Below are 21024 nucleotides of genomic sequence, written 5' to 3'. Positions count from 1 at the left end.
ATTTATTCTGTGAGGAACAGGCAGAGCATATCTTTAAATCCTTTGACTTTACTGAAGATAGTGTGGCAGCCGTCAGCTCCCCTCTAGTGGGTCCCACGCTTGTACTGTCTCTAGTGGGCCAGGGCGTGTCCAGTCACCCCGGCTTCCCTAAGGAGGGGGGTAGGGACCCGGGCCCACCCGCTCCTCCAGGTCCCAGCCCAGGGGCCCTATGAGAGGCAGCTATGTGCTGCTGGCACCGTGTTCCCAGCTGCACGGTCTTCCCCTGGGCTAATTTTCCCCCTCCTTCTGGCTCCTTGAGCCGGATACCTTCGTTTGTCCACAGGCTTCTGCACTCTGTTCTGCTCCTCCACTTTAAACCAGCACTCACTCAGCACTCCAACTCATGCCCTGACTGTTTGGGGCGGAGGGCTTTTATGAAGCTCCTGGCTGGTCCTTCATTGGCCCCAGCTGCCCCTAATTGCCCCCTAATGGCACTTATTTAATCTGCAGGGAACAGAGCCCTGAGCATTCTTGGGCTCACGCCCGCCCACCCACCCTAGTTTGCAAATTGAAGCACTCTCCTACTGTCCTCTGCCCTCGCTACCTCACAATAGTTATAAAGATGAGTGTGAATGGATTTTGGCTATGTTTGATGCATACTTTATACCTTAGAGAAATGCAGTTTATGAAACGTGGCTTACGAAGGAGCATGTTTCCACCAGAGAATTCAAGAACAAGGGGGAAATGTTGAATGTTCTATAAGAGCTCTGCGTACATTGGCTGAAAACATGAAAAAGATCAGAGACAGGCTAGTGGTTGGGTTAAAAACCTTTCACAGCAGCTACCATTGAAGAGAGATTTAACCTTAGCCACAGCTATACAGAGAGCAGAGCATTCCATTTCTAAGCTGGTGCAACAGCAAAACCTAGAGCAACTTGACAAACTTAAACAACTTGAAACTAGCTTAGAAATTGTAAACTGACACTTGAGCTTTAAAAGTCATTAATAGAAAACCCCTGAGGCAAGGAGAGAGAACTCCAGGCTAAGAGGGACAACTTGCAGCCTACGTACACAAGATATGGAAAAAGTCATATCCCAAGGGACGATGCATGTCTAGCTAGAGGTGCACAGTGTTGTAAATGCATGAAATATGGACATTTTGCAGCTGTTTGCCTCATCAAAGCACCTGGGAGTTGACTCATTTTACAGATGATCAAGACCCATTGTGTCTTGGATCTATCACTGGTGATGACACAGAACCTGCCTGGAGAGTGAAACTGAATATTCATGGCAAGATTAAAGACTTTAAAATTGGCTCAGGAGCTGATGTCAGAGGCATCTCAGAAGGACTTAGAATAACCTTCAAGCCCTCCCAGAGCTGAAGTTACCCGACACAACTCTAACTAGCCCAGGGGGTATTCTCGACTGCATGGGCCAATTCACCAAAGAAACAAATTACAAAGAAAAAAGTTGTGCATTGAGATTGCATGTGATCAAAGGATCACAGACCCACAACATTCTCAGTCTCAGCGTGGCAGCCATGATGGGCCTAGTGAGAAAGGTGGAAGAACTCAACAGAGAATTTGATGATATTGGACTTTTGAAAGTAGATCCAATATAAAAAACTTAAGAGATCATTCTGGATCATGCAGTGTACAAACACCTCTACCAGAGAGACCTTGGAAGAGACTAGCTGCAGATTTATGTGAATTCAGAGGACATCATTACATGGTCATTGAGGATTATTTTTCCAGGTACATAGAAATAAGGTACTTGAAAGACATAACATGTCACCGTGTTATTGAGAAACTGAAGTGCACTTTTGCTCACTTCGGTATTCCAGAATAACTAATGATGGACAACAGACCACAATTCCCTGAAACAGAATTTAAATAATTCTGAATAAAATGTGACTTTGATCATGAAAGAATGGAGAGGCTGAGAGAGCTGTACAGACAGCCAAGAAAATCCTACAGCAGGAAAATCCATTCCTTGCTCTTCTGACCAGTAACAGCTACTGGATATAGTCCAGCTCAGCTCACAATGGGAAGATAACTCAGAACTATGGTTCCAACTTTGGAAAATAATCAATTTCCAAAGTAGCCAGACATGAAGAGAACAGCCAAATAAGATAACAGCTAAAAGAGCTTCTGAACACTTTAACAACAGACATCACTCAGTGAGAGAGCTGCGAGGTCTAGTACCTGGTGACTGTGTTTGTGTGGAATTGGATGGAGAAAAAGGATGCACAGCTCCTCAGCTGTTGTAAAGAAAACAAATTAAGCCCCCAGATCATACATGATCAAGACCGACAGTGAAGAGTTCAATAGAAACCATCAACATCTTCAGTGTGTTCTGGAGAAAGAACAATCAACAGAGCAAACCTACAGATGGTGGGTGCAGAACAAGAAGACGATTCAAGGATGCTAAACTGACCACAGCCGGTCGTTTCAACCAGTGGACAGCCAGTTGACCAAGTTGTTGTGTTCATGTTGCGCATTTAGCGAACCAGTGCGATGCAGAGATGTTTAACAGACTGATCCGACAGCGCGCTAGTGTAAATGGCAGGAATGTGGAGCGTGGAGGGGGAGATGTAGTATAATGCTCAATTGTACTGTACGGTTCAGCCACTAGGAGGCACTGTGTGTAAAAGCCCCTGTTTAAGCTAACCTCAGCTGTACCTGGTGGAGCATTAACGGTTTTCGTGCTTCGGGTGCCCAGCTGTCTGGATTTTATAGGGACAGCCCTGGTATTCGGGGCTTTGTCTTACACAGCGCCTCTTACCCCCACCCGCTGTCCCGATTTCTCACACTTGTGAGCTGGGCACCCGATTTGTGGTGCCCGCGGCTGGTGCGTCTAAGCAAGGTCTGTGACCGGTCTGTGTCTGGCACAGAAGAACTAGGGGGGAGGCGGGGCTGCAGACAGCTGAACCAGCTCCTCTGCTAAGCTGGCAGCCGGGCAGGGCAGTGGGTGAGGGAGGGCCTGTGCTCTGGGCATTTCCTTTGTTCTACTCCCGGCTTGGCCAGCAGCTCCCCCAGGCCCCATGCACATCGCCAGACAAAGCGGGGGGGGGAGGGGGGAGTGAGACGAGGCAGGAGCAGCTGCACCGGAAGTGCAGGCACCTGCTCTGGAGCCTGCCCCCTCTGGCTGATTTGGGCAGTGGTCCCTGGGAAACGCTGCCAGGAGCGGTGCCTGGCTCTCAGCATAAGCAGCTGGGCTCCGAGCCCCACCCATCCCCTGGCCGTGCTGGATGAGTCAGAAAAAGACGGGCTGCCCCACAGAATAATCCTGCTGAGCCCCCAGAAGGCAGAGGCCAGCTGTGTCGGGGGTCTGAGCACCAGGCCCAGGCGTGGGTTATGTTTGGGGGGTGAGGGACGGCCCCCTGCTCCAAATGCTTCGGCTGGCGCTGGGAAGCAGGAGCTGCCCTGGTCACCGTTTATGAAGGTGGCGAGGCAGCAGCTCCTGTCGTGAGGGGTCTGGGCTCAGCATGGGCAGCCTCTGCAAGCCTGGCACCGGCCTCAAAGGCAACAGGCTGGTGGGGGGCTGTGGTGGGAGCACTGGGGATCCACTCGCTGGGAGAGCTGGGGATCTGTTCATTGGGAGAGCTGGGGATCCACTAGCTGGCCTCCTGCCTACACCACCCCCTCTCCCAGTGAGAGTTGTGGGAGCTGCTCTGGCGCGCTGTGTGGGACGCACTGGGCCAGGCCAGCTCACTGAGGGAGCCTGCTGAATTCAGGCTGCAGAGAGAGGAGATTTCCGCCTTAGCTAGGGCTGGTGACTGCAGTGATTGGCCTTCCTGAGCGAGCCAGTGCTCAGCACAGCACAGCACAGGGCTCTCCGGGCTCAGCCTCCCCCCACCCCGAGGGGTCAGTGGGGGCTGTGGGACTGCGCTGGGTCAGGCAGCACAAAAGGGGCTCTTCTAATTCCTCAGCTCTGGGTCACAGGCACCTCAGTCCCAGCCCCTGACTTAGCAACTCCAACACATTGCCACGTTGTTTGCGCCTGTGAGACACACACAACGGGGCCGGCGGCCTGGGATTTACACCCCCTTGTCCTGCCCGTCCGGCCCAGCAACCACAGGAGAGGGAGCTGGGGTCTGTCCCCATTAACCTTGCCCGGCCAGCCCAGGGACGGGAGAGAGCCCCAGGGCCTGTTCCTTTCTGGGTATCGGTTAAAGAATTGCTTCCTGAACCCTGCCCGTGGGAGGCCCGTGGAGCCAGACGGGCTTGTGCCATGGTGACCGAGGGCCTACGCCGCCCATGGCACCTTTGTTCCTGGGGTGCTAGGTGGACAGGATCCAGGGGCGCGTGTGTGGCTCTGTGAGCCCAGGGGGGCTTGAGTGGCCGGGCGTTTGAAAAGCCGTCCGTACACGGACGAAACGAGCGGGTCAGACCCAGCGATAACGAGCACGCTGGCCGCTGGTGCTATCCGGAGGGTCACCCAGCCAACAGCTCCTCCTGGTCACCTGCCCAGTCAGCCTTTGCCCATACAACAGCACAAGGTCCCTGGCCTTTTTCTATCAGGGAGAATAGCTCCTGTCACACACCCTTGATGGCTTTGTGTGATGAGATGCAAGTTCGGTGCGCGAGGTAAGAGTGGGGATGTCATGTACTTAGCCTTCTGTACACATCTCACTGGGCACAACATGGCAGGTTGAGTAAAAAAATTGGAAGGATGTAAAATTAACCCGGGACACAGTCAATGGATTAAAATCATCCTTGATGAAATTTGCAGATGGCACGAAACTTGGGTGGGGCGAGACCAGGTCGCTGATACAGCGCCACCTGGATCACATGGTAAGCTGGGTGCTAGCAAACACAACGTTGATGAGTGCACACTGGTAACACAATCCCAACGACACATACGGAATGATGGGATGGAAATGAGCGGCTAACACTCGAGGCAGAGATCTTGGCGTCTGACAACATCCATGCACCGTGCCGCGGCAGTCAAAAAAGCTAAGAGAATGTTAGGGACCATTAGGAAAGGGCTCGATAATCAGACAGAAAATATCACATTGCCGCTGTATAAAGCCGTGGTGCGTCCACAGCCTGAACACTGCGTGCAGATCTGGTCGCCCCATCTCAAAAAGCTAAATTAGAATTGGAAAAGGCAGAGAGAATGGCAACAAACGTGCTGAAGGGTATGGAACATCTTCTGTATGAGCGGTTAAAAAGATTGGGACTTTTCAGCTTGGAAAAGAGACGGCTACAGGGGGTATGACAGAGGTCTGTAAAATCAGGACCGGTTGGAGAAAGTAAACAAGCAAGGGTTATTACTAACACAAGAACTAGGGTCACCAAATGAAAAGAATAGGCAGCAGGTTTAAAACAAACAAAAGCGGGAGGCAGGGCAGATCCCCAGGTGTTGGGGGGCAGTGAGGGTCATGGGGGGGATCAGTGAGGATCCCCGTGGAGGGCAGTGAAGCTCCTGGGGGAGGGAGCAAAGCAGATCCCTGTGGGGTGTCGGTGCGGATTCCCGGGGGAGGCAGACCGGATCCTCGTGGAGGGCGGTGAGGGTCTCAGGGGGTTGGTGAGGATCCCGGGGGGCAGATCCTGGGCGTGGATCCCCAGTGGCGGGTGCGGGTGCGGAGAGGCAGCATGGAAGAAGCAGGAGCCGCAGTGGTTTCGGGTCATTGTTTATTAGTCGTTTGGAAGCAGTTACTTTCCCTCTTTACAACATGTCCCACCCGAGCTTATATCCAAGTGAGACACATGGCGAGGCGCGAGTCCTTCCGGCCACGGCTCCCGGGAACACGCGGGCACCCAGGGCGAGAGGATGCCAGGGCCCAGCGGGGCCTCGGAGAGGCAGCAGGGCTGGGGGTGGCGCTGGCACCGGCGGAGCCGACAGTACTGCTCAGTGGAGGTGAGGGTGTGCGGGGCGGGCGCAGGGCTAAGCCCATCAGTGTCGGTGACTTGGCTCTGCTGGCAGCGCCAACCCCACCCCATGCGCCGGGGGCGGGTTAGCCAATCAGCTGGCACCGCCGCGGAGAACTCTGGGAGAGGCACCCACAGGCCCCGACAGGACCCGCTGTTGTGAATGTCTGGGCGGGAGGAATTCCCCGGCCTGCCCGCGTGGCGCCCCCCGTGTCTGACCACGGGACACCCCTGCCGTGTGGCGCCCGGGCATGGGGAGGGGCTGACAGACGCGAGGGGTGGGGGATGGAGGCTGGCTAGTGACTAAGCAGTCCCTGGCACGTGGCACCGATGCCGGCTGGACGGACGGAGACTTGGGACGAGCTGGGGCCAGGCGCTGCTGGCGGGTCAGTCACCCAGGCGCTGGCAGCAGAGGGAGCCTGGCCCCTTGCGGTCCTCTTGGAAACCAGCCCCACTTCAGCCAGCCTCCTCCTCCTCCCCCAGGCTCCACGGGCCCCCGTCCCCCGGGGAGGGTCTTGTCCCGCCCTGCCCGGAGAAGCACCCGCCCCACGGAGGGAGGGCCTGCCCGACTCTCCCTGCAGGGAGCTATAGCACCAGTGGGAACGGCGTTCCCCTCAGTTTGTTCTGTGCTTCCCGCAGGGGAGCGCCGGGCCGGCGGCGAAGGGTGACTCCCCTGTGGCGTCAGGGGGTGGAATTCCCTTCCGGGGGGCCCGGTGGGGAGGAGCGGGGGGGACAGGATCGCTGCTTTATTCAGGGTTTACATTCTAGACCATGCAGTAGCACCAAAGTTCATGAGGTGAATGGTAGGCGGCCCAGCTGGGTTACTTCCGCTTCCTGCCACAGTACTTCCCTTGTGCACAGCCGATGCCACCTGGCGGGGGACAAAGGACAGCGTCAGCCCCAGTTCTCCGAGCCCCACGGCCGGGGCCCGGCTCCAGGGCTCCCCCTGCAGGGCTGCCCCATAGTGGCGATGCCGTAGTCCAACCAGCACCCGCTGCCCGCTGGGGCGAGCAGTGTGATGTGATGTGCCCCAGGCCATACGCGGGGAGTCAAAGGCTGCGCCCCCCAAGTGGGCCCTGGTAGCGGGGTGCAGCCACTGAGCCCCACATGGCCAGCGCAGCACAGCCAGGCTGCGTGCGAGCCAGGGGGCCGGGGGAGCCCCAAGCTGAGGAGCCCCAGGGATTCCTCCGGCCACTGCAAACCGCGAGTGGGGCTTTCCCCACCTGCTCCCCTGGCATGTTGCCATGGGCACGCCCCGGGCGCTGGCCTTGCCCTGTCCGGCACAGCCCCTCTGCGGGGCACCTACCTCGGTATCCCAGGGCTCCCAGGGCCCCTCCATAGGGCTTGAGAGCTTTTCCTGTGGAGAGGCAGAGAAAACAACGGGTCAGCACAGGGCCCGGAGCCCGAGGAGAAGCAGGGAGCCTGGGCCAGTGGCTCCCTGATCGGCCGGCCACCGTCAATGACAGCCTGAGCTTACGGCATGGGCAGATCAACGCCTGTGCCGCAGGGGACCCCTCCCCCAGCACCTCTCCCCAGGGGCCCTCATGGGACCCCCTGGCTGCCCCAGGGCCCACAGGCAGCAGAGAAACCCATGACCCCATCGCCCGGCAGAGCAGTGCCGCGGCCCAGCAATGCAATCACACCCCTTCGCCCCAGGGCCCGGCTGTGGCTCCAATGCACGGAGACGTGCGCGCCCCGCCGTGTGCACCAGGCCGGGGGCAGTGTCTGGGCCAGGCGTTCCAGCCAGGGGGGGCGGGGTACCTGCCTGTAGCAGGCATGGTGGGTAGAGCAAGGGAGCCAGCCCAGCAGAGTCCTGGCTCGCCCACTGGAAGTACTGGGCCAGCGGCTTCTCCTGGACACAGCTCTGGGACGTGCCAGTGTTGGTGCCACCTCCACGGAGCAGGGGAGTCTGGGGATGCTGGAGCCTCCCCCCCCAGCTGCTGGGGGGTGTTGCCAAGGGGGCAGGGTCTGGGCGCTAAGGCGCTGCCCTGGCACTCGGGAGAGGAGGGCTCCCTTCCCTGGCACTGCTGCCCAGGCAAGTCCCTCTGGGCCAGAGTTTCTGATGGGCACAGCCCTTGGGAACCTGGCCCTGTGCGGACGTGGGAAATCCAGGCCTGAGGAAGGTGCCCCAGGTTCCCCACGTCTCACGGGAGGAGAGGCCAGCCTGCCTCCGCTGGCGTGGGCTGCATGAGCCTGGGGCACGGCCGGGCTGGACCGGGCACGTCACTCCCCTGGCCAGGGACTGTTTAAAGGCGGCTGTGCCTCAGGCATCGGGGCCAAGCTGCTCTTTCTCCAGGGATTGGCAGGGGCCTCCTGTCCCCCCGTTACCCTGGGGCACCCCGGGGAAGGCCAGGCCAGAGTGAGTGCGCTGCAGTGAGCCCTAGGGGGGAGCTGAGGGCTGCATGCTTGTGCCAGGCACGGCACCACCCCTGGGCACCGTCCTCACGAGCTGGCTGCGCCCGGGCGCCCACTCACCGCCGTATCCCAGCTGCCCAGCGACACCACCTGGAAGAAAGCAGAGTCCTCAATGCCAGCCGCCCCCCTCTGCCAGCCGCCGCTGCGCAGACCTGGGCCCTGAGCCCCTCTCGGGGCCTGGCACCAGCCCCCCAGGGCTGCCCCGACCCCGCCAGCTCCACCAGTCTCCCAGGCAGACGGAGTTTACACGGAGACCAGCGTAGGCTGGGCCCCAGCCAGCGGGTGCCTCCCCCTGGGCACGGGCCCCACTCCTGGGCCCAGCCAGCGGGCGCCTCCCTTGGGCCCAGGCCCGGCCCCCCGAGGCTGGTCTGACTGCAGCACGGCACGGCTCGGCCGCGCTGGGACCCCGGGTGCGGCTGAGGCCCGTGCAGGGCGACGGACGCTAGGCCTGGCGAGCGGAACTGCGCTGCCCAACGTACCTGGGTAAATGGGAGACAAACCGAAGCCAGGAACTCCAGCCCCTAGAACAAAACAGCAGCGGGTGAAGCCTGGGAGAGCCGCAGCGCAGCCGGAGGAGGGGAGTGTCACGCACCCCCCGGCGCTGCAGATCTCAGCAGCACCCTGCCCTGCTGGGGGCTCCCTGGGAGCACCAGGGCTGTGCCGGAGGAGACCCGGGGGCCCAGTCCTCATCTGAGCAAGGCTCAGTCCCGCCTGCGCAGCAGTGGCTGCCAACGCCTGGCCCCATCCCCAGTGCTGGGCCACCGGGAACCCAGCCCACGGGCAGACAGCCAGGACATCGGGCCGCCACGGGGCCCTCGCCGGCGCCTTTGACCCAGAGGCGTTCGATTCCCTGGGGGCTCAGTGCTCGGAGGTCCTGGCAGCTTGTGGGGGGCGCTGGCCTGCCTGGGTTTGCTCCTCCTGCCAGCACCGCCTGGTCCAGCTTTCCCGGGGCCCTGCCTGGGGAGCAGATCACGGGCAGGGGCCCTGCCAAAGGCATCGCCAGTGCCAGCAGCCCAGCCCAGCGAGGCCGTGGCACTGTCTAGGCAAAAAGGCCGGCAGAGCGTGAGCTTCCCCCACAGCCCCGGGGTCAGGCCCACTATGGCCATTCGTACGTCTGTCCCTGCTTCCCCAGGGCTACGGCTGCGCTGCCGGCGGCACAGCCAGCGGGGCAGGATCCATTTTGCAGGTTCGACTGGAGGGGCAGTAAGGAATCGCTCAGTCGGACCTGGAAGTCGACTCCGTAAATCCAGCCCGGCCAGTAGCGCAGCGCTGCGGCGATGGGAGGCTTTTCCTGCCGGCGCAGCGCAGCGGAGACGTTAGGGAGTCGACCGGAGATACGCAAGGTACTGTACGTAGCCTGCGTATCTCCCGCCCACTGCTGCGGCCAATGTAGGCCAGGTTGCAGTGGGAGGGGGCATGGAATGGGGCAGGAGCGCTGGCTATGGGGAAGCTGCGCTGGCTGGAGCCTGCCTAGGGCTGCACAGTCAGGAGAGGGGCAGCGTTTCAAAGCCAAGGCCGGCGGGTGGAGACGAGGTCCCCAGGCTGGACGCCTGCCGGACGTCGCTGTCAGTCTGCACGGGAGCCCCTTGGCCAGCTCTGGCTGCCTGCGCTGAGTGGCAGGACCGATCCTCAGCCCCCAGAGCCCAGGACAGGCCGCGGCCGGTGGAGGGCAGAGAAGAGCCCCTGGCTGGCCCGTGGCGGGGAGCTGCCTACCGTACTTGGGAGGTTTGGCTCCGGGCTGCACGCCGAGCTGGGGAATCCCTGCAGGACAAGAAGAGCAGCAGTTGGGGTCAGGAGCCCGCGGGCGCCCTATGCCCGGCCACCCTTCCTCTCCTCCCCCACCTGCCTCGCTTGGCTTCAGGGCAGGACGGTGCGCGGGTGAGCGTGCCGCGCTTCACGCTCAGAGCCACCGGCTACGCTCACGGCAGGGCCAGCCCTCCATTTCCAGCCCCTGGGCCGGGGGCTCCCTCCCGGGCCACAGCTGCCCCGGCGGTGCCCCCCGCGGGGCCGCCCGCCATGCTTAGGAGGAGCCGAGGCGTGCGTGTGCCCCGAGACCCAGCCCCGCTGCGCGCCAGGACACGCACTTACCTACGCCAGGTATGAGGCCCGTGCCTGGCACTGTCCCCACGCCGGGCACTACCCCGGGCAGTACGCCGGCCCCTGGCGTTACCACGGGCACCCTGCCGGCCCCGGGCGTTGCGAATGGCACCCTGCCAGTCCCGGGCACGACGCCAGCACCTGCAGAGATGGACGGGTCAGGCCAGCAGCGCAGGCTGGGGTGGAAGGGGACACGGGTAATGGCCGTGCAGGCGCCGGGTCTCCACGCCTGACACGGGCCGGCTCGCTTTCAGCAAGGCCAACGGGCTCAGACAGCGCCCCCCGCCCGCGGCTCCACCGCCCTAGGGACAGAGGGAGCCCCAGGTGCTGGGACCGGATGGTGGAGCAGGCTGGGCTAGAGGGGAGGGGCCAGGCCTGGATACTGGAGGGAAAGTGCAGAGAGCCAGGGCTGGGGGGGTGGTTGGGCTGGGACAGGAGGCGGAGGGCAGTAGAGGAAAGGGGGAGGGCCGGGGCTAGAGGGGGAGGGCTGGCGGGGAAGTGGGGAGGGTCCCGGCCGGAGGGAAAGCCCAACTCACCATACTTGGCTGCTTTGGCAGCTGCTTTAGCTGCTGGGCTGATGGCTCCTGGGGAGAGAGCGGGAGGGAGGTATCAGAGCCCGCCTGGCGACGGCCTGGCCGATCCACACGCTCCCTCTGCCCCGCATGGCCCACGGGCACCGCTGGCCCTGCCCCAGCCCTGCTGCTGCTGAACCCCTCCCGTTCTCCCCCTCCCACCGTTGCAGCCCTGTCGGCACCGGCGCAGGGGACCCAGCCTGCTCCCGTGGGCACAGCAGTCTGCGTCTGTCTGTCCCGCTGGGCCCAGCGCCTGCCCCCTCTGCCCCAGCGCTCCCGGCACTGCTGCTGCCAGGGAGCTGGGCCATGGGAGCGATGGCTCTGAGCCTGGTAGGGCAGGGCGCTGACTCCGGGCTGCCTGCCTGCGACACAGCCAACTCCACCAGCTTTATGGGTTGGTCCCAATCCCCTGCCACGGGCCTGATCCTCCTCCTCAGGCTGCGACACTCCCACTGGAGGTATGGGAGTTAGCCGCCCCCTGCCGAGGGAGATCGGCCCCCTGAGCTGGACCCCACCTCCCTCCCTGCTTCACTAGTGCTGGGGCCTCGGCCCCTCGGCCTGGCCTGGCCACAGTTGCTGAGCGGTTCCTCGCTGGGTCCCCGCCAAGCGGCACTCCAGCCCCTCGCCCAGACGCAGCTCCGCCCTCCCGGGCCCATGCCCCGCAGCCTGCTCTGGCTCACTCCTCCCAGCCCAGGGTGGTGCCATTTGCCGGAGCTGTGACCCCACTGGGAGAGACGCGGGCTGCTCAGTGGTGAACGCTGAGCTGTACCCCGGGGGCTGCCTCCGTACAGGATTCCCACGGGGTGCTGCAATGCCGGGGGGGAGGGGAAGCAGTGTCAGCACCTGCCCCAGGCATGAGGCCAGCAATGACAAGTCACTCAGGCTAACGGGCCGAACAGCCAAACAATGGAGCAGCCATCACGGGGCGTCGTCAGAGAGGCCTGGCTGGGTGACTGCAGAAACCAGGCTGGGCAAAGGGACGGCGTCACACTAGGCCCTGTAACAGCAACCACAGAGCATAACGGGAACCGGGCTCAGACGCCCACTGGGCGGCAGGGCTTTGAAACAAGGGAGACAGACTATGCGGGGGGGGAGGGGGACGGGGGGGGGATGCTCTCTGGAAGGCAAACAGGGACCAAGCTAGGTTCTGAGAGCTCGTTAGAGGAACGTAAGCTGGGTCCGTCTGTCCCTGTAACCGGGCCTGTCTAACAGAAGCTCAGACGGGACGAGACCAGACCCGACCCGTCGGCTGTTTGTTGTTTGGAATCATTTTCTTGGATGCTTCGTTCTGTTGGCTAATAAACCTGCCTGCTTCGAGGAGGCTGCTGTCCCCAAAGAGAGGCTCAAGGCTAGGCCCGAACAGCAGGCACCAATGAGCAGTTGGCACAGAGCGGGTGTTGTGTTGTACCCAGATCCCCGTCTGGGAGTGGAAGAATCGCAGGACTCCACCCCAGACAGGTAGGGACAGGAGATCGGATATCGGAGGGGTCACTCAGGGACCAGCAAGGGGACAGAGGTGCACTCAGCCCTGTCACTGTGCCAACCTATCATACCATACCAGGGAGTCCAACACACTCATCCTCTAGTGGAATACAATGAGTTTATCTCCAACTCCGCCAGCACCTGGGACAACTCCAACGCCACCGGGCACCAGGCCTCCGACGCCACCGGGCATCAGGCCTCCGACGCCACCGGGCACCAGGCCTCCGACGCCAGCTCCTGCAGAGAGTAAGATATGTGAAAGGCAGCCCTGGTCGGGGAATGCAGGACCTATAAAGGTATGGAAGATGGCACTGAGTGAGGCAGGGAGAAAGTGTGGGGCTTTCAAATAGGACGCAGATGGATTGTGATGGAGAATGGTGTTCAGATAACAGAAAACGGGGTGCTGTATGAGAACTGATTATGAGAGAGAGGTCTGCGTGGAGATGGATGGCTAGAGGATGGGGCTGGCTGGGGAAGACTGGAGGGATAGTGGATGGGGCTTTTTATTACTGACCTTGGCACAAAAAGTGGGAGTGTGCTAATAAAGTTTGCGGATGACCCAAAGTGGGGAGGTATTGCCAGTACAGAGAAGGATCAGGATATCATACAAGAAGATCTGGATGACCTTGAAAACTGGAGTAATAGAAATAGGATGAAATGTAACAGTGCAAAGTGCAAGGGCATGCCCTTAGGGGCTAATAACAAGAATTTCTGCTATAAGCTGGGGATGCATCAGTTGGAAGTGACAGAGGAGGAGAAGGACCTGGGCGTGTTGGTTAATCACAGGATGACTCTGAGCCGCCAATGTGATGTGGCTGTGAAAAAAGCAAATGCGGTCCTAGGGTGCATCAGGCAAGGTATTTCCCGTAGAGACAGGGAGGTGTTAGTACCGTTATACAAGGAGCTGGTGAGACCTCATCTGGAATACTGTGTGCAGTTCTGGTCTCCCATGTTTAAGAAAGACGAATTCAGACTGGAACAGGTACAGAGAAGGGCTACTAGGATGATCCGAGGAATGGAAAACCTGCCTTATGAGAGGAGACTCAAAGAGCTTGGCTTGTTTAGCCTAACCAAAAGAAGGCTGAGGGGAGATATGATTGCTGTCTATAAATACATCAGAGGGATAAATACCAGGGAGGGAGAGGAGTTATTTAAGTTCAGCGCCAATGTGGACACAAGAACTAATGGATATAAACTGGCCAGCAGGAAATTTAGAGTTGAAATTAGATGAAGGTTTCCAACCATCAGAGGAGTGAAGTTCTGGAACAGCCTCCCAAGGAGAGCAGTGGGGGCAAAAACCTAGCTGGCTTCAAAACTGAGCTTGATCAGTTTGCGGAAGGGATGGTCTGATGGGGCAGCCTAATTTGGCAATTGACGGATCTTGGATTACTAGTGGGAAATTTGCCAGTGGCCTGTGAAGGGATGTTAGATGGGGGGATTCTGAATTATTACAGAGAATTCTTTCTGGGTGTCTGGCTGGTGAGTCTTGCCCACATGCTCAGGGTTTAGCTGATCACCATATTTGGGGTTGGGAAGGAATTTTCCCCCAGGCAGATCGGCAGAGGCCCTGAGGGTTTTTCGCCTTCCTCTGCAGCATGGGGCACGGCTCATTTGCTGGTGGATTCTCTGTACCATGAAGTCTTTAAACCATGATTTGAGGACTTCAATAGCTCAGTCATAGGTAAGGGGTCTATTACAAGAAAGCGTGGGTGAGGTGCTGTGGCCTGTGTTGTGCTGGAGGTCAGACTAGATGATTGATCATAATGGTCCCTTCTGACCTTAGAGTCTGTGAGTCTATGGTTGGGGAGGGCCGGAGGGTAAGTGGATGGGGCGGTTGGGGAGGGATGGAGGGTTAGTGGATGGGGCGGTTGGGGAGGGATGGAGGGTTAGTGGATGGGGCGGTTGGGGAGGGATGGAGGGTTAGTGGATGGGGCGGTTGGGGGGGGATGGAGGGTTAGAGGATGGGGCGGTTGGGGGGGGATGGAGGGTTAGTGGATGGGGCGGTTGGGGGGGGATGGAGGGTTAGTGGATGGGGCGGTTGGGGGGGGATGGAGGGTTAGTGGATGGGGCGGTTGGGGAGGGATGGAGGGTTAGTGGATGGGGCGGTTGGGGGGGATGGAGGGTTAGTGGATGGGGCGGTTGGGGGGGGATGGAGGGTTAGTGGATGGGGCGGTTGGGGGGGATGGAGGGTTAGTGGATGGGGCGGTTGGGGGGGATGGAGGGTTAGTGGATGGGGCGGTTGGGGGGGGATGGAGGGTTAGTGGATGGGGCGGTTGGGGGGGGATGGAGGGTTAGTGGATGGGGCGGTTGGGCGGGGATGGAGGGTTAGTGGATGGGGCGGTTGGGGAGGGCCGGAGGGTTAGTGGATGGGGCGGCTGGGGGGGGATGGAGGGTAAGTGGATGGGGCGGCTGGGGAGGGATGGAGGGTTAGTGGATGGGGCGGTTGGGGAGGGATGGAGGGTTAGTGGATGGGGCGGTTGGGGGGGATGGAGGGTTAGTGGATGGGGCGGTTGGGGGGGGATGGAGGGTTAGTGGATGGGGCGGTTGGGGAGGGATGGAGGGTTAGTGGACGGGGCTGGTTGGGGGGGGATGGAGGGTTAGTGGATGGGGCGGTTGGGGAGGGATGGAGGGTTAGTGGATGGGGCGGTTGGGGAGGCCGGCTGGAATAATCTGTACTGTTTCCTATGGGGGTCTCCAGACTGCACCCTCCCGTTCGGGTAAGTGGACTTTCCCAGCTCACTCCATGACGGGTCCTGGGCCAATAGAGAAGCCGGCTGAGGGGCTGGGGTGCCCGTTTCACATACACTGTGATCAGTACGTGCGCCACCAGGGCATCTCTTCCCCAGCCGGGTCGGGAAGGAGATCGCACTCAGCACGTGCCATCGCTCCTGGTCTGTTCACACCTGGCCCAGGCAGTGGCCTCACCCCTTCTCTGGAGGGACCAGGCTGCTGTGAGAGGGAGGGCACTTCATTCCACTTCCTGGAACCCCATGCGCCAGCTGCAGCCAGGACCGTCCCGCGTGCTGGGGTTGCCAGGAGCAAGGAGCCACAGGGCACGGTGGCTAGCCAGAGCGGGAACGGCCGACTCACCGTACTTGGCTGCTTTGGCCGCTGCTTTGGCTGCTGCGGGACTGACGACCCCTGGGGAGAGAAATGTGCAGCATCAGACCCGGGCGGGGAGATGCACTCGCAGTGGACAGAGTCCAACAGACCGTCACGGGACAACCATGTGCATGCAGCATGCTTTCCCACAGCCGGGCCAAGGGGCAGATCCTGCCCTCAGCACCACCTGGGGATGCTCCAGGCTGCCGCGGGGTATCATAGGACTCTGCCATTACAGGTCATTGCAGCAGTGAGGAGCCCAGAGCTGATGGCAAGTCCTACATCCCAATTAAAGCAAAAGTTACCTCCAACGCCGGGCACCAGGCCTCCTCCAACGCCGGGCACCAGGCCTCCACCAACGCCGGGCACCACACCCACACCTGGGACGCGTCCAGCCCCTGTTGAGAGGTTCAATGGTGAGGCCAGGGCAGGACGCCGCACATGCTGGGGCTGCCATGGGCCCCGTGGCAGTGGATTTAGAGAGCTATGAATGGGATCCTAGTTTGCCATCCTCTCCCCCATTATCCTCTCAACCCATGCCCAGGCAGGCACCTCACTGCCTGCTCTGCAGGGCTGGCACCAGTAGGGGACACAGGTCTTTTCAGGTCTGTCCATTCACCATGTGATGCCCAGGAAGCAGGGCCCAGTGAACGCTGTGAAGTGCCCAGCCCCACTCCTCTGAGAGAGGCAGGTGTCACACACTCCACGTACACGGTCGGGGTGTTCCTAGCAGGTCAGACTTTTGTGCCAGAAATGGACTGGCCACAGCACTTCCTTCCCAGAGAGACACACCAGGGATGTTTCTTCCATGAGACCCTTTAATGCACCATCTGGTTCTAGCGATGACCTGCTCAGAGAAGGCTGTTATAGACCGCGCCATCTAGCGACTGACCAGCATAATAGAGTTTAGCGTTCCATTACATCTCCCCCGGCCAGTTACAGATGCGCACTACCACGCTATCTTCAGAGGTCAGTACAGAGCAGAGTGTGCGGTGTCTCTCAGCTGGACAGGTTTTCTAATGACATGATATGAACATGTAACAACTTGGTCATTAGTTGCAATGACTGTCTCTGGTCAGGTTGGAAACTTTGCGTCTTCTTCTGCATTCGCCATCTGTAGTTTGCTCTGTTGATTGCTCTTTCTGAGGAACCGACTGTAGATGTCAGTGGTTTCTGCTGAACTCTCCGCCCTTGGTCTCGATCACATATGATCTGGGCACTGAATTCCTTTTCGTTATAACAGCTGGAACTATCCGTCCCTTTTCTTCACCCTGTTTGACGCAGACTGAGTGATGGCTGTTGTAAAAGCGTTCTCAAGCTCTTTTTGCCCTTTTAGCCAATTTGGCTACTCTCTTCATGTCTGGCCACTCTGGAGAGAGTTTCTTTTCCAACGTTGGAACAGCAGTTCTGAGTTGTCTTCCCATCAGGAGCTGTCCTGGACTATATCCAGTAGCTACTCTTGGGGTTGAGCTGTAGCTCAGAAGAGCAAGGAATGGCTCTTCCTGCTGTAGGATTTTCTTGGCTGTCTGTACAGCTCTCTCAGCCACTCCATACCCTTGTGGGTAATGTGAGCTGCTAGCAATATGATCAAAGTCATGTTTTGTCCGGAATTACTTAAGTTCTGCCGCAGTGAACTGTGCTCCATTGTCCATCACTAGTTGTTCTGGAATAGCAAAGTGAGCAAAAGTGCACTTCAGTTTCTCAATAACACTGCAACGCAAGTACATTATTGCTAGATACCTGAGAAAATAGTCCATTATGACCAAGTAACAATGGCCTCTGAATTGACAGACGTTTGCAGCTAGTCTCTTCCAAGATCTCTCTGGTAGAGATGTTTGTACACAGTATGATCTACCATTGGCTCAAGTGGATTTGTATTGGATCTCCCTTCGAAAGTCCAATATCTGTTGAGTTCTTCCACCCTTCTCAGTAGGCCCATCATGGCTGCCAGGTTGTGTCTGAGAAGGTTGCTGGTCTTTGATCACATACACTATGAATGCAGTTTTTGTCTTTGTGTTATTGTGGTGAACTGGCCCATGCAGTTCAGAATACCGCCAGGACTGCTGAGAGCTGTGTTAGACTGCTTCAGCTCTGGGAGGGGCTGAGGGGAATGTAAATCCCTTCTGAGATGACAGTCACATCTACTCCTCAGTCAATTTGAAAGTCAGTAGTCTTCCCATGAATATTCAGTTTCACTCTCCAGGCTGGTTCTGTGTCATCATCGAATGTGATAGATCATATTAACAATGACACTTGATTGTCTGTAATGTTAGTCAACTCACTAACTGCCTTGGTATGGCAAACAGCTGCAAAATGTCCATATTATTTACAGGTGCATTTATTACATCTTGCACCTTTGGTTAAACATACATCTGGTGGAATATGAATTTGTCCATATCTTGTACATCCAGTGTGAAAGGTTTTATAGTTTGCCAGGGACTCCCTCACAGCCTCAGGGTTTTGTGGTAGTACCTTTCTCAACTCATGCTATGTCTGTTTACAGCTTCTAAGCTAGTTTCAGATGTTTCAAGTTGCTCCTGCTTTTTGTGTTGCTATTTGACTAGTTCAGCCTGCTTTGCTCTTCGTGTAGCTGTGGGTAGGTTCAAATCTGTCTTTAATTGAAGTTACTGTAGCTGTGGTTTTCTGTTAACTCAATAACTAGCCTGTTTCTGGTATTTTCATGTTCTGCTTTCCTAAAATCAGTTGTCAGTCAATACCCGCAGAGCTCTTATAAAACATTCAACGTTTTCTCCGGGTTTTTGAATTCTCTGGTGGAAACATGCTCTTTCATAAGCCACATTTCTCTAAGGTACACAGTATGCCTCAAACATTGCCAGAACCCTTCCTAGTCATCATTGTGACCGTCTGCAGGAAAGGTGAAAGATTTAAAGATACGCTCTGCCAGCTTCCCAATGAACATTGATCCTGGTATTTCCCCAGGTTCCTTATTGAGTTTTGTAGCAATGCAAAATCTTACAAAATGTTGCTTTCAGTCTGTCCATTCGGAAGGCCATTGAAGAGCAGCACGTTGATAAGATCCTGCAACCTTTGTTGCCCTGTACCTTCTGTGGCTGTTCTACTCTGGTGCTAGTTTACTTCCGACACCTTGTCATGTACTTCTTGCAGATGGTAAGCTGCAAGGCTGCTACTAGCAGGTCAACGCTTGTATCAGATAGGGATTGGGTATGGAGCTTCCTTCCCAGAGAGAAACGTCAGAAATGTGTTCCCTATCAGACCTTTGAGTGCTCTCTGACTCTAGCGATGGCCTGCCCAGATAAGAGATGTTACACAGAGCACCACCTAGTAAAATATAGTTTAACGTTCTGTTACAGCGGGGGAAAAGCTGCAATGGCCTCGGCTGTGCCCGGTGACATCAGAGACCCGACAGGGGGATGCAGGCTGAGCTCTCCCCACCAAGCGTTCCCCTGTGTCATGGGACCCTCGTTGCCTGCTGCACAGCAGGCACTGGTCTCCGTCTGCACTCCGTGCTGACGAGCCGGCTGCATGATGGGCTGTCGGAACTAATAGCAGTGAGGACAGTAGGCCACAAGGGCAACCAAGAGAACATAATAAAAAGGAGGGCTGGATCCTTAGTGGTACCCGGTCAGAGCTCAGGCACAATGGGAGGCCAGGAGGGCCCAGATGTGGCTCCCAGCTCCTGAGCACCCGGCCCCAGGCTAAGTTAAGCAGCACCATTGCTGGTGGCAAGGCCCCAGGGACCTCGTGTTCGTGGGAAATCTTCTCTAGCAGAACCTAGCTCTGCCAGATGCCCTCCCCCGATGACCCTCCCCTCCCTCACCTGACACCCCTCCTTCACCGAAACATGCCCCCTCCTGCCACCTCACCTGCCACCCCCTTCTCTCTCCCCCAACACGCCCCTGCCTCGCCCAGCACCGGAAGGCAGATCCAGCATGGGGGCAGCGGAGCCAACTCAACCAGCCTCGCAGCGCACGGACTCCGCAGCGCACAGAATTCCCTGGGGCCCTAGGAGGACAGGGGAGCGCGCCAGTCCAAGGCTTCCCCATGCCCTCTGCTGGCTACAGGGAGCCTGGCTTCTAGCCGCAGCTGGACTCCGCACACGCTCGGTAGCCTCCGGCGGACGAAAGGCAGGAGCTCTCTGTGCTGTGTGCTGCAGGACGGGGCGAAGCTCCCTTGGGGACGGGGGGATATTTGGGTACATCCCAGATGGGCCAGTGGCTCCTGCTCGCTCGCAAAGGGACAGACCATCTCTGGGCTCAGCACCCGTGAGTTACGTGGCTCCGAGAGTGACAGGCGGGCAGCCCATCTCTCCGGGGTGCACTGAGGGAGAGGAGGAGGCGGCCAGCTTACCGTACTTGGCTGCTTTCGCTGCTGCCGCTGCTGCTGCCGGGCTTACAGCTGCTGGGACACAGTAGAGAGAGAGTCAGGGGCTGAGACGGGGAGACCACAACCCACGAGCCCATCGGCTGGTCCAACCATGCAACCTCACCTCCGACTCCTGGGACAACTCCAACGCCGGGCACCACACCAGGGATTCCGCCAATGCCGGGAGCCACACCAGGGATACCGCCAACACCAGGCACCAAACCAGGGACCCCTCCAACACCAGCACCTCCTGCGGCGTTAGAGGAGAGAAACTCATTCCCAGTCAATGCAAACGCTAAGCGCTCAGGGGAGCCGGGCCTGTGCAGTTCTGCTGCTGTGCGCTCCCATCATGTCAGACACACCAAACGAAGGGACAATGTAAACATCCTGCACCATCCTGACAGTTCTCTCAGCCCCAAACTAGCCAGTCGATGTGGTGGGATAGGAGTTAATGCTCCAGGGGGACGAAACATCTGCTCCAGGAGTAACTAGGGAGGCTGTTAAATAGCAACTGCGAAAGTTACACAAATATGCAGAGCTCGATGACTTACATCCAAGAGTTTTAAAAGAGCTGGCCGAGGCGGTCCCAGAGCCACTGATGTTGCTATGTAATAAATCTTGGAAACCCGGGAAAGCCCCAGAAGCCTAGAAAAATGCCAGTGTTGTGCCAGTATTCAGAAGGGCAAGCGGGATGACCCAGGTAACTATAGGCCAGGAGGGGTTAAAATCAATCCATGGAAGGACGGATTTGGAATGCAATCAGTAATAAAGGATGGCAGCATAGTTAAGGCCATTTTGCATGGTTTCACAGACAACAGGTCTTGTCAAACAAACTGACATTGTTTGTGATGAGAACACAAGCCTGGGTGAAAAAGGCAACTACGTGGCCATAACAAAGGGAGGCTGGATCCTTCATGGTGCTCGGTCACAGCTCAGGCACAGCGGGAGGCCAGGAGGGCCCAGCTGTGGCTCCCAGCTCCTGAGCACCCGGCCACCGGGTTAAGTTAAATTAAAGTTTCCATCGCTGACGGCAGGGCCCCCAGGAGCCTCATGCTAGTGGGAAAACTTCTGTAGCAGAAGCTAGCTCTGGCAGATGCCCTGACCTCCCTTCCCCGCCAGTCCTCCTCCACCCCAACATGCCTCTCCCGCCGTCTCCG

The 21024-nt window shown here is 58.3% G+C and overlaps 2 protein-coding genes across 2 annotated transcripts in view; both read right to left on the bottom strand.

Moving 5' to 3' along the window:
* Positions 1-5611: 5611 nt before the first annotated feature.
* Positions 5612-16403, bottom strand: LOC137146654 (elastin-like). The gene is made up of 11 exons (XM_067538151.1): positions 16316-16403; positions 15829-15921; positions 15512-15562; positions 12563-12658; positions 10904-10951; positions 10359-10508; positions 9984-10031; positions 8750-8791; positions 8331-8360; positions 7162-7212; positions 5612-6726 (listed from the first exon to the last, which is right to left on the bottom strand). The coding sequence occupies exons 1-11, from the start codon at positions 16401-16403 to the stop codon at positions 6677-6679; spliced, it is 747 nt and encodes a 248-aa protein (XP_067394252.1). The 3' UTR covers positions 5612-6676.
* Positions 16404-19772: 3369 nt separating this feature from the next.
* Positions 19773-21024, bottom strand: part of LOC137146653 (elastin-like) — a 52223-nt gene continuing 50971 nt past the window's right edge. The window contains exons 26-27 of the mRNA XM_067538149.1: positions 19992-20117; positions 19773-19900 (exon numbers count right to left, since the gene is read on the bottom strand). Of these exons, the coding sequence (XP_067394250.1) occupies positions 19773-19900; positions 19992-20117 (254 nt within the window). The remainder of the gene's footprint in view (positions 19901-19991; positions 20118-21024) is intronic.

The sequence above is a fragment of the Emydura macquarii genome, unplaced genomic scaffold, assembly GCF_026122565.2.
Source record: "Emydura macquarii macquarii isolate MOO-44397 ecotype Brisbane River unplaced genomic scaffold, CSIRO-AGI_Emac_v2 contig_450, whole genome shotgun sequence".
Classification (NCBI taxonomy): Eukaryota; Metazoa; Chordata; order Testudines; family Chelidae; genus Emydura; species Emydura macquarii.
This window is presented reverse-complemented; position numbering and strand designations above follow the sequence as displayed.